This window comes from Eublepharis macularius, chromosome 2, assembly GCF_028583425.1.
Source record: "Eublepharis macularius isolate TG4126 chromosome 2, MPM_Emac_v1.0, whole genome shotgun sequence".
NCBI classification, from domain to species: domain Eukaryota; kingdom Metazoa; phylum Chordata; class Lepidosauria; order Squamata; family Eublepharidae; genus Eublepharis; species Eublepharis macularius.
In genome coordinates, this window is record NC_072791.1 from 229,406,088 (window position 1) to 229,423,275 (window position 17,188).

Genomic DNA, 17,188 nt, shown 5'->3' on the forward strand with positions numbered 1-17,188 from the left:
TGTAAAGAAAGAGGATATTTTAATATCAATTAATATTTACATAATTAGACAACATTAAGAAAATTCATAAACTTACCATTTTGTGATCATTTACAATCATGAGTTCCAAATATTTCATTTCTTCAAATATGCCATGCGGTACCTGTAAGATTTTAAAAGCTACAGTCGGATGTTTTAAAAACGAATTTGGTGATGCTCTATCATCTTGCCATGTTATTGCCATAATGTGTAATTAACTAGTTTCAGTGAAATTATTCACATGGAAAAGGTCATCTTTTTTTAAAAAATGACTAAATACAATAAATACACAAAGGCTGCACTCTAGTGCCCATTTGCTTGACAGAATATTTCTTTGAACCCATTTTCCCTGAACATAGATCCAGAGGAGTTAGCCATGTTAGTCTGTAGTAGCAAAATAGTAAAGAGTCCAAGTAGCACCTTTAAGACTAATCAACTTTATTGTAGCATAAGCTTTCAAGAGCCACAGCTCTCTTTGTCAGATGCATCATCTCGAAAGCTTATGCTACAATAAAGTTGGTTAGTCTTAAAGGTGCTACTCGACTCTTTACTATTTCCATGTAAACGTTTAAAAAAATCAGTCTGTAATTCAAAAATTAAAGTGGAATTATTCCAATAACGGTAAAGAATCCTGTAGCACCTTTAAGACTAACCAACTTTACTGTAGCATGAGCTTTCGAGAATCACAGTTCTCTTCGTCAGATGCACCTGAAGAAGAGAACTGTGGTTCTCGAAAGCTCATGCTACAGTAAAGTTGGTTAGTCTTAAAGGTGCTACTGGACTCTTTTCTATTTTTGCTACTACAGACTAACACGGCCGACTCCTCTGGGTCTATTCCAAAAATATTGCTGTCCCTTTAACTCATGTCTACCACAAATCAGAGTAAACTATTCATTCCAAATAAATTCAAGAAAAAATTAGCTCCATACTTTTAAGGAAGATATTTTATTAATATAGCAAATGTATTTATAAAAATTTGAAAATAACATGCTAAAATCCTATCTGATGCTGGGGTTGAAGAAGTGTAACTTCCAGTATTTTTTGAATGAAGGTCAGAGGAAAACAAGGTTTATTTATTTATTGCATTTCTAGACTGCCCTCCCCGACAGATGGGGTTGCACTTACCCGTAACTGCTGTCCGTCGAGTGGTCTTCTGTGCAGGCACACACAGGCATTCCATGTGCAGGGGCCTGCCTTGGAGTGCCCAAAAGCTCCTAGAGGAGCAAGATGCGTCCTTTTCACACGTTTTCCCTCAACGCGCCTGTTTTTATACTTTTATGCTACCCTGCTGATTTTATATCTTCTGTTCGTAATCCATTCTGAGTTTGCTCGCAGGGCGAGCAGAATATAAATCTAATTAAGTAAATAAAATAAATATAAAATGGTGAGCGAGCAGCTCCCTCCCTCAGTTCTAATGACTGACTCTGGAGAAGGATGAAGGTTTCACAGCCGGGGTGGAGGGAGGGAAATGCGGCTGCACAGAAGACAACTCAACAAACAGCAGTTACAGGTAAGTGCAATTCTGTTTTCATCGTTGTGGCTTCTGTGCAGTCCCACAAGGCAGATTAGCGAGCTGGCTTACCCTGGAGGAGGGTTTGATGCGCTTCAGATGAAAAGACTCCTCAGGACAGCTCTACCTACTTGCCACATCTCATCTGGAGTCTGCATTGATGGCATAACATCTGATGAATGTTGACGGTGGCCACTTTACAGATGTCAACTCACAGAATACCTTGCTTGAAAGCTGAAGACATAGACTGGGCTTGTGTGGCGTACATCCAGAGCTGCAGCTAGCAGGGCCGGGTGGATTGGGCACAGTGGGTCTGGATGAGGGTTTGAGGAGAGAGTTTGCGTCCTTTCGGAGGGCCCTGAATGCTGAAAGTAGACTGGGATTTTTAAGGGGGAAAAGTGTTCTGTCGAAATAAAAAGGTAGAGCACGCTGAACATCCAAGCGTGTAGAGTGCCCGTCAGGGCTTTTTTTATGGGAAAAGAAGTGGTGGAACTCAGCGGGTTGCCCTCGGAGAAAATGGTCACATGGCTGGTGGCCCCGCCCCCTGATCTCCAGACAGAGGGGAGTTGAGATGGCCCTCCGAGGGCATTCTAAACCCCCTCCTGTCTGGAGATCAGGGGGCGGGGCCACCAGCCATGTGACCATTTTCAAGAGGTTCCGGAACACTGTTCCCCTGCGTTCCCCCTGAAAAAAAGCCCTGGTGCCCATTCTTTACTATCTTGTGGAGATGGGAAAAATACCAGCAGCTTAATATCCTGGTTAAGGTGGAAAGCGGAAACCACCTTGGGCAGAAAGGGCAGGCTGGGGCGAAGAGCGAAGAGCTTATCAGGAAAAGTTCTAGGAAACAGGCCTTGCAGTTCACTCCTCCTTCTGGCCACTAAAAACGCCATTTTAGCTAACAGAAAGTGAAGAGGACATGTGGCTAAGGGTTGACTTGCTGGAACATGAGGGTTGAAAAGACAAAGGAGAGGCTCCACTGGGAAGAGGGAAAAGATATAGTAGGGATTACTGAGACTTGGTGGGATGATTCCCATGACTGGAATGTGCTAGTGGATGGGTATGAGTTGTTCAAGAAAAACCGGAAGAGTAGAAGAGGAGGTGGAGTGGCGTTGTATGCGAGGAGAGGGCTTGATTGTCAAGAAGTTATGGAGAATGGGGCGGACAGCCCCGTAGAAAATATATGGGTAGAAATAAGGGGAGGAAGGACAAAGGGTATTGTTGTTGGAGTCTGCTACAGACCAGCTGACCAGCGAGAAGAAATGGATGCTGCCCTCTTTGAACAGATTAGCAGAGTATCCAGACATCAGAACCTTGTAATTATGGGTGACTTCAACTTTCCCGATGTGTGCTGGGAGACAGGCTCAGCAAAGCGTCATGAATCACGCAATTTCCTGACCTGCCTGGCCGATAACTTCCTTTTTCAAAAGGTGGAGGAAGCTACAAGGGGTTCGGCCATACTAGACTTGATATTAACCAACAGGGAAGAATTGGTAGATGAGATGAAGGTTGTGGGGACCTTAGGGGGAAGTGACCATGTCCTTCTTGAATTTCAGTTGCTGTGGGGAGCCAAGGAAGTTCATAGCCAGACTCATAGGTTAGATTTTCGTAGGGCCAACTTCGATGAACTCAGAGGCTTGATGAGAGTCATTCCGTGGGGGAGTGTGCTGGAAGGAAAAGGAGCGAGTGAACGGTGGGCCATTCTCAAACACGAGCTTTTGCAAGCTCAAGCCCTCACTATCCCAGCAAGACAGAAACATGGTAAGGGCTCCAAGAAACCGATGTGGATGTACAGAGAGCTCCAGAATAAGCTAAGGGAGAAAAAGGAAATGTTCAGGAAATGGAGAGAAGGACAGACCTCTAAAGAGGAGTATATGAGGGTACTGCAGGTACTGCAGATCAGCCATCAGAGAGGCCAAAGCTCAGTACAAGCTGGGTCTGGCCAGGAGGGCTCGCTACAATAAGAAAAACTTCTACAGATATGTGAGAAGCAAATGCAAGGTAAAAGAGGCAATTGGACTGCTGTTGGGAGTAGATGGAGAAACTCTGATGCAGGGCAGAGAAAAAGCAGACAGGCTTAATGACTTTTTTGCCTCTGTTTTCTCCCTGAAGAACTCAGGCACATCTAGAGATAGTCGAAAATGTGGCAGGACACCTGAGTGGCTAATTGACATTGACAGAGAGGTAGTGGAGAGGCATCTGGCTGCACTGGATGAATACAAATCCCCTCGGCCGGATGGGGTGCACCCAAGAGTGCTGAAAGAACTTTCCAGAGAACTTGCCGAACCCCTGTCCATCATCTTCAAGGCCTCCTGGAGGACTGGGGATGTGCCACAAGATTGGAGAAGAGCAAATGTTATCCCAATCTTTAAGAAAGGATGACCCGGGAAACTACAGGCCGGTCAGTCTGACTTCTGTTGCTGGGAAGATATTAGAGCAGATTTTAAAGGGATCAATCTGTAAGCATCTGAAGGACCGCTCAGTGATCCGGGGAAGTCAGCATGGTTTTGTTCCTAACAGAACTTGCCAGACCAACCTGGTTTCCTTCTTTGATCGAGTGACCAGCTTACTGGATCGGGGGAACTCTGTTGACGTGATTTATCTGGATTTCAGTAAAGCTTTTGATAAGGTCCCCCATGACATTCTGATGGGCAAACTGGAAGACTGTGGAGTAGACTATAGGACAGTTCGGTGGATAGGGAACTGGTTGGAGGACCGCACTCAAAGAGTGGTGGTCAACGGCGTTTCATCAGATTGGAGGGAGATGTCCAGTGGGGTGCTGCAGGGCTCGGTTTTGGGCCCTGTACTTTTCAATATTTTTATCAATGATCTGGATGAAGGAGTGGAAGAGCTGCTCATTAAATTTGCTGATGATACCAAATTGGGAGCGGTACCAAACACCCAAGAAGATAGAATTAAAATTCAACAAGACCTGAATACTCTGGAGAAGTGGGCAGCTGTGAATAGGATGCAAGTCAACAAAGACAAGTGCACAGTATTACATCTGGGCCACAAAAATGAGAAGCACAAATACTGGATGGGGGATACACTTCTGGGCAGTAGTATATGTGAAAGGGATCTTGGGGTAAGAGTGGACTGTAAACTGAATATGAGCAGTCAGTGTGATGCGGTGGCAAAAAAGGCTAATTCAATCCTGGGTTGTATCAAAGGGGCCACAGCATCGAAATCGCAGGAGGTCATAGCCCCTCTCTATACTGCCTTGGTCAGGCCACACCTGGAGTATTGTGTGCAGTTCTGGAGGCTTCACTTCAAAAAGGATGTGGACAATATCAAGAGGGTGCAGAGGAGAGCGACGAGGATGATCAGGGGTCTGGAGACTGAGCCCTACAAGGAAAGGCTGAGGGCCTTGGGAATGTTTAGTTTGGAGAAGAGGAGGTTGAGGGGGGACATGATTGCTCTCTTTAAATATTTGAAAGGCTGTCATTTGGAGGAGGACAAGCTGTTCCAGTTGGCAGCAGAGGATAGGACTCGAAGCAACGGGCTAAAACTACATGCACAAAGGTACCGGCTGGATATTAGGAAAAACTTTTTCACGGTCAGAGTAGTTCAAAAGTGGAATCAGCTGCCTAGGGAGGTGGTGAGCTCCCCTTCACTGGCAGTTTTCAAGAAGAGGCTGGATGAATACTTGTCAGAGATGCTTTAGGCTGATCCTGCACTGGGCAGGAGGTTGGACTAGATGGTCTGTATGGCCCCTTCCAACTCTATGATTCTATGATTCTAAGCTGTGAAAAACAGATTGGCCAAACCTTTAAAGAACGTTTTCCATTCTAGTTGGGCAAAGGGAAATTTCCCCCCCCCCTGGGGGTTATGATAGGTGGAGATGGCCACCCAATGGACCTTGATGGAAGAGTTAGCTAGGCCCTGGTCCTTAAGCTGTACCAAACAGAGAAGGACTGAAGGTAGAGGACTTGTATAAGCATCGACCTTGGTGTCTCGAGCCCAAACTGAAAACCTGGTCCATTTTGAAAGGTATGATTTTCTTGTGGATGGTTTCCTTGCCTCTTCAAGAATCTTTTGGACTGGAGAGGGAAAGTTCACTTGGGAGGAAATATGAGCCAAGCTGTGAGCTTGAGAGAACTGATGTCGTGCTGCAACCAAGCTCCTGGCCTGAACTCACACCAGGCTGGCCTCAGGCAGTATGGTGCCGAGGAACGATCCCTCATTTATTTTGCTGAGAGTGAAGATGAGAAGAGGTAGGGGAGAAAAAGCATACAAGAGACCATGGAAAGCATCTCCTAGGGAGAACTTCCCCTTTCCCTGCTCTTGAACAGAAAAGAGGGCATTTTTTGTTGGATGGGGTGGCAAAAAGATCTACAGGTGGAAAATATGGGTGTGGAATGTCCTTTGTATGGACCATTCATAATTCTGTTGGAGGGAGTGGTTCAGAGCATCCGCTAGGATGTTGTGTCCCTTCCTGATGTGGGTGGCATGTAATTGCACTTGGTAGAGTATTACCCACTTCCATAAGAGGAAAGCTTCTCGGCACAGGGCATCTCACCTTCAGAAAGTGATGGTGGCAATGCCAACCAACTTCTCAGAGTGGAGAAGAACCAAGGAGAAAGATGACTTTTTCTTCATCGTGGATGCAGAGAGAGGAGAAAAGGACGTACTTTTTTGGCTACGACAAAAGAGAGAGGGAGTCGCTCGCCCAATCTTTTACAGGACTGTCAGGGGAAAAAAGTGCACAAAGAAGACAGGAGCTTGTGCCTCTAGGAGCTTTAGGAACATCCACAGCATGCACAATTCCTGTATCGGACTGCACAGAAGTCATAATAATGAACATTCATTAACTTAACCAGGTATTCCCCATCTTTACTCACTGTTTGGCAAATATGTGGGGTGGACAATTTTCCTCTGCTTTATTTTGCCATAGAAATTTTTCTATTTCCTAAAGATTCATTGTTGCATAAAATTAACGACGACAAATGGATGCTGTTGCCAATACATTATTAGGCAACCTTAGCAGTTTCATAGTTGTAATTAATGTTTTTCAGTTGATTATCCCTAGAAATAGCGTGAGAGAAAACGTATTTGCCTTATCGGCTTGTAAACCATGGGTAGGATAAACAACGAACGCAAATTTTTTGAAAATCAATTTATAAATTCACCGGGTTGGCACTACAGGTCAAATTAAAACCAAAGCTAAAACTCTCATTTTCACATCTCTCATTTGCTTGAAAGAATCACTTGTTATGGAACTAACAAGTGACGAGGTGCCCCAGTGGCTGCTGGGGACAAGAGTTACATTCATTTGAAACATTAAGTGGACAGCTGTGTCTGAGATATATAATGCACAGGTCTTTCAGAGTGTTAAAATTAGCATGTTTACAGTTTTCAGTGACTTACAGGCGGAAGTTATATGTAAACAATGTAAGAGAAATATGTGCCATAATGTCTTTATATTTTTATAAGGAATGTTGAGACATGAAAGTAAAAACAGGGTTGCACTTAACTGTAACTGTTGTTCATTGAGGTCTTCTGTGCAGGCACACACAGGACTGCGCATGCAGAGGCCTGCCGATTTTGGAGGTTTTATAGCTGAAAGTACCACCAGGGGGCACTCCTGCCTCCCACTGCGCCTGCACAGCTGTTTTTCCGCTGAAACAGCCCCTTTAGGAGGCAGGGCGCCCCATGCTACCTTCAGTCCTCTTTCCCCGCCATACTCTCAAGGAAATATAAGAGCCTTAGTGGGGAAGGAATAGAGCCCCATGGCGCAGAGTGGTAAGCAGCAGTACTGCAGCCCAAACTCTGCTCACGACCTGAGTTTGATCCCAGTGGAAGCCGGGTTCAGGTAGCCAGCTCAAGGTTGACTCAGCCTTCCATCCTTCCGAGGTCAGTAAAATGAGGACCCAGTTTCCTGGGGAAGGCAATGGCAAACCACCCCCTAAAAAGTCTGCCAAGAAAACGTCATGATGCAATGTCCGCCCCCCCCCCCGCCGCCCCATGGGTCAGTAATGACTCGGTGCTTGCACAGGGGACTACCTTTACCTTTACCTTTACCCTAGTGGGGAAGGAGGGAGGGTATGTGTGCCTGCAGAGAAGACCTCAATGAACAACAGTTACAGGTAAGTGTAACCCTGTTTTCCCTCTTAGGTCTTCTGTGCAGTCCCACATGGGAGCTCACCAAGATATTTACCTGAGTGGTGGAGCTTTTCTTTTACAGGAAGGTCGATTGGGGCACCACTACTGCTTCTTTTCTATCAAGAACGTCCAAAGCGTAGTGCTCGACAAACATGTCCGCTGATGACCACGTTGTTGCCCTGCAGACGTCTTGAATGGATACACCTCTGAGCAGTGCCGCTGAAGATGCCTGTGATCTGGTGGAGTGTGCATGCACTTCTAAATGACCAGGCATTGTCGTAACAGAGTTTTACAGCCTGTACCAACCACCTTGCTATGGTTTGAGCGCTGGCCTTTTCCCCTTTATTGGGACCAGCAAAACAAATAAAAAGTTGGATATCCACCCTAAACGATTTGGTATGATCCAAATAAAATAGTATCGCCCTTCTGACATCTAGGCTATGTAGGGCCTTTTCTGCATTGTTAGATTGGTCACGGGAAAAAACCAGGTAAGAGTGTGGCCCCTGTTGAAGAGTGTACTGAGTTGTTATACACATATTCGGCAAAATCAAAAAAATCCAACCAATCATTTTGTTGATAGTTAATGTAACATCTTAGACATTGTTCAAGCACTTGATTTGTGCGTTCGGATTGCCCGTTGCTTTCGGGATGATAGACGGAGCTAATTCCTTGTTCAATCCCTGAGAGTTTAAGGAGCTCCCGCCAGAAGTTGGCAACAAATTGTGGACCTCCATCAGATATTACCTTATTAGGAAACAAATGTAGTTTTACTACGTGCTTCAGGAACAGGCTGGCTAGTTTCTTAGCTGTGGGCATTGCAGTACAAGGAATAAAATGAGCTTGTTTTGAAGAGATCCACCACTACTAAAATAACTGTGACCTTTGGAGGGGGGAAGATCAGTAATAAAGTCCACTGAAATTACAGCCCATGGTCTAGGCGGAGTTTCTAATGGTTGTAAGAGTCCAGGAGGCTTCCCCTTCCTTGATTTTCCCATTATACATACTGGGCAGGAGGATATGTATTGAGACACATCTTTTCTCATTGCTGGCCACCAAAATTGTCTTTGCACCAAGTGTAAGGTTTTAAGATGTCCAAAATGTCCAGCAGTTTTTGCATCATGACACTGGTGCAAGATTTCCTTTCTGAAGCTGGATGGGATATACAGTTTGTTTCCTTTGTACCAGTGGCCATCCCCCTCCTGTTTTAGTTCGGCTTTGGGCACATTTTCCCCCTCCTTGGCAGTTTCCTCTTTTACTCTCTCTCCCCATTCTGAGAGATCAGATTTCGTGCTGCTTTGCATTTTTGCAGCTTGGCTATGTGTCGTCACTGCTCCTCCCAATTGAGCCGGAGAGAAAACTGTATCAATTACCTCCTCTCTCTGGCTGTCATGTTGGGGCATGTGCGAAAGGGCATCTGCTAGGAAATTCGACTGTCCAGGGAGGTATTTCAATGTGAAGTTGAATTTAGAGAAGAATTCCACCCACCTTAATTGTTTGGCATTCAGTCTACGGGGGGTGCGTAGTGCCTCTAAGTTTTTATGATCGGTCCATACTTCAAAAGGTACTTTAGCCCCCTCTAACCAATGCTGCCAGGTTTGAAGGGCTAGTTTTACTGCAAAAGATTCTTTCTCCCACACACTCCAATTGCGTTCTGTCTCAGAGAACTTTTTAGAAATGTATGTGCAGGGGTGCAGCTCCCCCTTATCATTTCATTGTAAGAGTACGCCCCCCATGGCCGTGTCACTCACGTCCACTTGGACTACGAATTTTCGGTTCTCATCAGGATGCTGAACCAATTCTGAAATAAACAGCTTTTTTAGGTTTTCAAAAGCCTCTTGGCACTCCGCCGTCCAATTTGGCACTGTTTTTTTTCCCTTGCAGCCCTTTCCCCTTTGGTTTTAACAAGTCTGTTAAGGGGAAGGCAATTTGAGCAAAGTTTTTTATGAAGGGTCTGTAAAAGTTAGCAAACCCCAGGAATGACTGCAATTGTCTCCTTGTTTGGGGGGCCTCCCACCCCACTATGGCTTGGATTTTTGCCGGGTCCATTTCCAGTCCTTGGTGAGAGACTCGGTACCCCAAAAAATCCAACTCTTCTTTATGAAATTCACATTTAGACAATTTCACTGGCAGTCTGTGTTTCTTTAGAGCGGTCAGTACCTTTCTGACCAATTCCTCATGGGATTCTTTATCAGCAGAATAAATCAACACATCATCTAGATAAACAACTACACCTTTGTACAGGTATTCATGCAGTACCTCGTTGATTAGGTTCATGAACACACCTGGCGCCCCCTGTAGCCCAAAAAGCATTACGAGGTACTCGAGCTGGCTTAGGGGGGGTATTGAATGCCCCCACTTGTCCCCCTCCCTTATTCACATTTGGAAATAAGCATCTTTTAAGTCCAGTTTTGAAAAGATTTTACGTTGCGCCACCACACTGAGCAAGTCTCTAATCAAGGGAAGGGGGTATGCATTTGACATACATACAGCATTTATTCCTCGGTAATCAGTGAAGTCTCAACCCCCCATCCTTTTTTTTGTGGAATAACACAGGCGCTGCATGGGTGGAGGTAGCAGGGCGGATGAAACCTTGCTCCAACTTTTACAGACCCTTCATAAAAAATAGGAAAACCGGAAGCTGCAGACCTCTTCTGCTCCAGGGGAGGTCAAGGTTACGGCTCCTTGGGAGACACGTTCCAGCTCTCCCAAGGAGAACACCAAAGCCTTGTTTATGGTTGGGAGAGGGGAAAGGAGTAAACTCGAATGTTAAAAGAGAAGTTTCTCTCACATGTCATTCCTATCTACTTCTACTCTTGCTGCTTAGATGTCTACCTTGCTTCTAAGTAGTCCTACGGACCTGTATATGGGAAAGGTCTGATTTCTGAATAAAAGTCGTTTGACCAAGAACCTGTGTCTTGCTGCAGTGGTCCAGGGATCTGTCTGGTGTATTCTGTCTTCCATAGCCTGACATTTTGATAGGACAGGAGGCACCCTCCCCATTAGAAACTGTACTGTTAACCACAGAAGAGGAATGAGTCATTCTCTCTGGGTACCAAGATTTAAAACAAGTGTTTGATGAAAAATAAGCAAATGAACTACACCCCCTCATAGGGGCATGGACTGTGCCATTGAACTTATTCCAGGGGGGAAATTACCCAAGGGGAAATTGTACTCAATGAGCCCAGCTGAAAGAAAAGAACTGAGAGAGTTCATTGATAAAAACTTGGAGCAGGGATTCATCCACCTTGCTAGTTCCGCCCATGCGGCGCCTGTGAATGGAAGTACACATCTTTTAGATCCAGTACTGCGAACCAGCAGCTGGGTGCTATCAATGACAAGACAGTATGTAAAGTAGTCATGCGGAATTTACCCGTGACAATGAACTTGTTTAGATTTCTCAAATTTAGGATTGGCCTATGCCCTTCATCCTTCTTGTTTACTAGAAAAAATCTGGAATAAAACCCCAAATTAGATTCCCCTTCTGGCAACTCTTGTACCGCGCCCTTATCCAACAGCGTCTTAAGTTCTATTCCTGATTCAGGACACTTCTGAGAGTCTGAAAAGTTAGGAAGAGCCAGACACGGGGAACTTTTGAACTCTATATTCACTATAAACAATTTTCAACACTCAAACATCGTACGTAATATTACGCCAAGCTGAAAAGTAACCATGACGCCTTTCCCCCAAAACTGGGTCCAGCCCTTATTCCACTCAGAACTGTTTAGAAGTGTGCACCTGCTCCTTGGAATGTTGGGATTGAGACCCAGGCGGATTTAGTTTCTGTCTGGAAAAGCTGCCTTGGGTGCTGCAGAACTAGCGCTGATTAGGATACGAGTATCCTTGGTAAGGTTGGTAGTGATATGATCTTCCCCTGTAACTGGACTGTTGCCGATATTGGCTTCACTCCCCTTGTCAGGTCTAAGGGAAAATTCCGTACAAACGGGCTTGTGAGCCTGTCCTTGCATTTCTGTGAAAGGTACTCGTCTGTTTTGTCAGAAAAAGCATCTTTCCCTTAAAAGGAACATCTTCCACCTTATTCCGCATTTCTGTCAGTAACACTGTCGCTCACAGCCAAGCGTGTCGTCTCAATAGTACTGCTGAGGCTATCTATCTCGCTGAGGTTTCAGCAACATTCCAGCCAGCATTCATTTGGTGTCTGGTTAAACATATAGCTTCCTCCTGAAGGATCTTTATCAGGGATCTCTGATCTTCAGGTAGCTTGTCAAAGAAAACTGACACCTTATTTCATAAACATAACTGGTATGCACCCATCATCGCGGCGTAGTTAGTGATCTTAATATTTAACGCCATAGATGAATAAACTTTCTGTCCCAAGGCATCAAGCTTTTTGCCTTATTTGTCGGACAGAGTTGAGTAGGATCCCTGCCTCTGCTTAGACTGCAGTTCATCCATGACTAATGATGATAGTGGTGGGTAAATAGATAAGGACACGAGTCGTCCTTCACCTTGTAGAGGTCTTCCACTTTTTTCATCGTGGTTAGCGAGTAGTCATCATGTCCATGAACCCTTCAATTACTGGAAAGGCCACCCTAGAAGTAGACCCAGAGTACAAGTGCTGTAGGATCTTGTCCTTCGGTTTGGGTTCAGCCGATGAGATGTTTATTTCCAGCACTTTAGCCATTCTAATTAATTGTTCTGTGTAAGATCAGAAATCATCTGTCGGCGACACCTCTCCATATTCTCCCACAGCCTCATCTGGTGAAGGTGGGGTAGGACTAAGCCTTTCTTGGTACAGATCTGGCCCTCCGAGAGTTGGAAAGCCATCCGTGAGCTGAAGAAGGAAGGTTGCTTCCTCAGGGGTGCTGGTGATGGCTCCCTGACTAGGACATCAAGTCCTAGTGCAATTACGTGCCATTCACACAGCAGGAGGGCACAACGTCCTAGCGGATGCTCTGAACCACTCCCTCCAACAGAATTATGAATGGCTCATACAAAGGACATTCCACACCCATATTTTCAACCTGTAGATCTTTTTGCCACCCCATCCAACAAAAAATGCCCTCTTTTCTGTTCAAGAGCAGGGAAAGGGGAAGTTCTCCCTAGGAGATGCTTTCCATGGTCTCTTGTATGCCTCTTCTCCCCTACCTTTGAATGGCCAGTGGTCAACCAATTGTCTAGGTAAGAGTAAATGGGCGATGACAACTGCCACACATTTCATGAAAACCTGGGGTGCTGTGAACAACCTAAAGGGTACCACCCAGTACTGGTGTGATAGGCCTTCCCCAGCTCAGCCTCATGAGGTGAGTGACCAGAGAGGTATCATCCTTCTCTTTCATGATAGTAAAAGTCTCCTCATGGGGATCTGCAAGAGAGTTGTCTCCTATGGGGAAGATCTCCCTCTTCCTTGGAAGATAAGATCAACCTTGATCTAGAACAGAGAAGAGGACTTGGAGAGTAGGGATGGTGTAGGACATTCCATGAGTATCACTTCTCCCAGCAGCTCTCGGCTCGGAGATGGTCTGTGAGGTTCTTTAGAGGAGAGGCGTTTAGTGTTCTTGGTCTGTTTCCTAGGTGGTTCCTCTCCAGTCGTCTCCTTGCCAGTCGGATCCAAGCATTTCATCATCGGGCCGAGTGCTGAGATTGACTCCTTTGACTTAGAGCGGCAGACTGCCATTGTCAGGTCCAAACAGGTCGGAGATCTTGGTTCTGATGTCGAGGGTTGGGCCCAAGTCAGTTCCGAAAGGGCTGATATCTCCAGTGAGATGGATGGTGCTCAGCTCCATGATGCTTTCAACCCCGATAGGTTGGGTCTCGGAACCGAAGGTGTTCTCAGCGTCGAGGGTGACTTTGAGTCCGACGATTTAGCACCATCAGCTGCCGCTGATTTTTTTGTCTTGAGCGCAAGTCTCGCCACCACCATGGTCTTCTCCCACAATACCACTTTAAGCTGACTGGCTCTCTCTGCACGGGCCTTCATTGTGAAGCTCTGGCAGTGTTTGCAAGTCTGCATGTTGTGTCCTTCCCCAAGACACATTAAGCAGAGTGAGTGCCCATCTGATTTTGTCATTTTAGCGTTGCATTTTACACAACGCTTGAACAGAGCCTTCTCTGACATTTTTTCAAACACGACGAAGACAAACAAGAAAAGCAGTGAAACTACTTATCACACACAAAGAAGCTAGAACCTCTCTACACAGCGGCAAAAGAGGAACTGAGGGTAGCTCGGGGTGCCCCACCTCCTAAAGGGGCTGTTTCAATGGGAAAACAGCCGCGTAGGCATAATGGGAAGCGGGAGCGCCCCCCTGGTGGTATTTTTAGCTATAAAACTTCAGAAATTGGCAGGCCTGCACATGCGCAGTTCCATGTGGGACTGCACAGAAGGCCAAAGATGAACAGGAGGTGCTTTTGAGACTTCTTTCTAAATATACATTGAAAACATGCTAACCGTGCTAAATCAGATTACATTTAAGGCACCAGATAATTTTCCAATTCTCATTTTCCCAGCAATTTATATTATTGCTGCATAGCCTCATTACCAGTACTTTGTTGGGCAGGTGTAAGATAGTACTACATTTAGCAAAGATTTCCAAGTATTTAAAAGCAAAGAGATCTTGTGATTTGGTGTAGCATTACTGACGTCATAACACTCACATCCCTTCTTCTCCTTCTTAGCCACTGTAACTCAGACAGGAAGGGCCATTCAGAAGTGGAGTCAGTATCTATAGAAGATAAAATGAACTGATTTCAACTCCATGATATACAGTACATCTTTGTAAACAGAATACCTTAACTGTATACATAACAAGGAACAGGGTAATTTAAGACAATTAAATGTTATACAAAAAGCAGTATTTTTTGCAACACAAGTTAACGTACACTGACACTGCTCTAGTGAGAAAAAAAACTACATTTATGAACATGTTTTGTTGAATGAAAGGAACTGAGGATGCAATTCTACAACCAGATTGTAAACTACTAAGCGTTGCAACTGAGCTCCATGGCAATGTAACTTAGAGATAAACTAGCTTAATTCAAAGATATGAAGGAAAATACAAATCTGGAACACAGCTGCTGGCGAAACGTCAGGAACTACAATGCCAAGACCACGGCTATACAGCCCGGAAAATCCACAACAACCAAACCTGGAACCCTTTGCCAATTCTTTAATTAACCATAAGACACAGCCAAAGAGAAGCACTGCTTCATTTCAACAGAAGAGCATTATAAACAAGAGTACGTATTTTAATAAAATATAAAAATTAAATAAGCAGCTCTCCCACTGAAAGCAAAGTGGCATGAAAGTGTTTCATTTTAGCTGGATCCTACCCTCATGAGAACACGAGATGGTACAAGTCAAGATATTAAACTGATAAATTATACAAATTAGGGCCAGCAATAACTTGGGCAGGACAGTGCAGAAAGAGAAGGAAGACAAGGGGAAACCTTTTTATATTGATTGTAGGTACGCCCAAAGTTAATTTATTTGAGGAAAAATAATGAGCGCTATCAGTCTCCTAAAGAAAGAAACTCTGGGTTTCCTAAAGTAGATAAAGCTATTATTTTTAAATGTAATAAAAACTTTATGAATGTGAGGAAAAATGATCTTAGGCAACTTCTCTAGGATCTTCTTTCTGCTGGATGGGAAAATATGATTTTTAATAACTATCAAGAACTGAATATTTAAATGAAACTGATCTTACATTACCACCTACCTTGATTACAACCAGGGCTTTTTTTCAGGAGGAACGCGGAAGAACGGAGTTCCGGAACCTCTTGAACCCTCCGCGCCATCTCAACTCCCCTCTGTCTGGAGATCAGGGGGCGGCGTCACCAGCCATGTGACCATTTTCTCTGAGGGCAACCCACTGAGTTCCACCACCTCTTTTCCCAGAAAAAAAGCCCTGATTACAACCATATAGTTTCACATGGAAACTGGGCATGTTGTGTGTTACCTAACAGGGCAGTAACCCAATTAATGTTCCCATCAATATTTTTTAGTGGTTGGTAGAGCAAAAAACTTTAAATTGATTTTTTGAATTCTAAAATGTGCAATACAATTAAATTAATTTCAATATTTACGTCGCATTTCAGTAATAATGTCCTACCAAGGTCTTCCAACTGCTCGGAGGCATTTGTTGCTATAGTTCTCTGGATGACATGTGGCCTACCCATGCTTCTCTGTAAGGAGAGAGAAACACAGGTCTTGAAGAATCAAGTTTAAACACAAGATACTGTTATATAGAGCTAGTCCATGAACACATTGACATTGCCTTACAGCGAGTCAGGCCCTTGGTCTGTCCAGGCCAGCATTGCCTGCTCTGATGGGTCGTGGTTCTCCAGGATCTCAGGCAGAGCGATGCCTCACATCACCAACTATCTGAGCCTTAGGAGGAGATGCTGGAGACTGAACCTGGGACATTTGGCATACAAAACAGATGTTCTACCACTCGGCCCCATCCTCTGAAAAACTAACTCAGAGCAACAATAACTTTGAAGCTTCACTAGTACAGCAATCTGGTGATTAACTTCACTGATCAATATGAATGTTGGGGGGCGGGGGGGACACACTTTATGAGAATGGGTTGGATCCAAAAAAATATAAACGTAACCCCCGCTTCATTCCACCTGGAAAGCTGTTCTTAATTCATATACAAAAAGACTGAGCTAGCGCCGCTGGATGTAAACCAGAATTGCAAGTTGTTTGGGACTATACTGAAAACTGGCTTAACATTTAAGTTCATGGCATGTATATCAGGCTGTAGGCAATTTTTTTTCAGGAAACAACAAAATGCACAAAGTATGCTCATTAAAACTAATCTAGGAGAAAAACAATGAAAAACAAACACGGGCAGTTTTCTGTAAAGGCATCAGATCGCATCATTTATTGTTGCTGCGCATAATCTCTAGGTATGTAACAAACCAAAATGCTATCATGCGTTAACTTACGGTGCTGTGAGTCAATTCCATAGGTTCTATGAAGTATATGTAAGTACTATCTTCAAACATGCCACTAGAACATAAATATATATATATATTAAAGCATTAAAGATAACTTAAAAGTACTACAATACCAAGAAATATCAAGGGTAATTGCACCAAATTTACTGAACCGCTAGTAAGTTTTTAAGACTGAAATATTTAAGTGTAATCTGGATTGCAACCCAGGACAACATAAGAGCATGATGAAAAACAGCTTACTCTACTGTAATAATGGATCTTTGTAAATCTCTACAGGATAACAAGGGGAAAAACAAAAGGAATACAATCAAGTTAATCAAGGATTACAATAAATGAGAGGCTGAACACAATAAATAAATGTTTAAAAAGAAACGAGTTCCAGAGAAGGAAGAGATTACAGTATAAAGTCAGTGCGGAGGAGTAAAAATTATCAGGATGGCGCACAATTGAAAATGGACTCCTAGAACATAAAACTTTTCCTTGCTGGATCAGACCAAGGTACATCTAAGACCAGAAAGGCACTGGGGTAATGTTACAGGGAAAAAATAGTATCAGCTGTTAAGAGCAATCCAGGTATCTCTGTCAGTGGCTCAGCAACGATATCAGTTATTTAAGTATCAGTTACAACGAAAAATGCTTTAA

The 17,188-nt window shown here is 44.2% G+C and overlaps 1 protein-coding gene across 1 annotated transcript in view; it reads right to left on the reverse strand.

Moving 5' to 3' along the window:
• ADAM23 (ADAM metallopeptidase domain 23) overlaps positions 1-17,188 on the reverse strand; it is a 145,791-nt gene that overhangs the window by 75,129 nt on the left and 53,474 nt on the right. Inside the window, 4 exon segments of the mRNA XM_054970140.1 lie at positions 77-142; positions 14,240-14,307; positions 15,694-15,766; positions 16,535-16,598. Of these exon segments, the coding sequence (XP_054826115.1) occupies positions 77-142; positions 14,240-14,307; positions 15,694-15,766; positions 16,535-16,598 (271 nt within the window).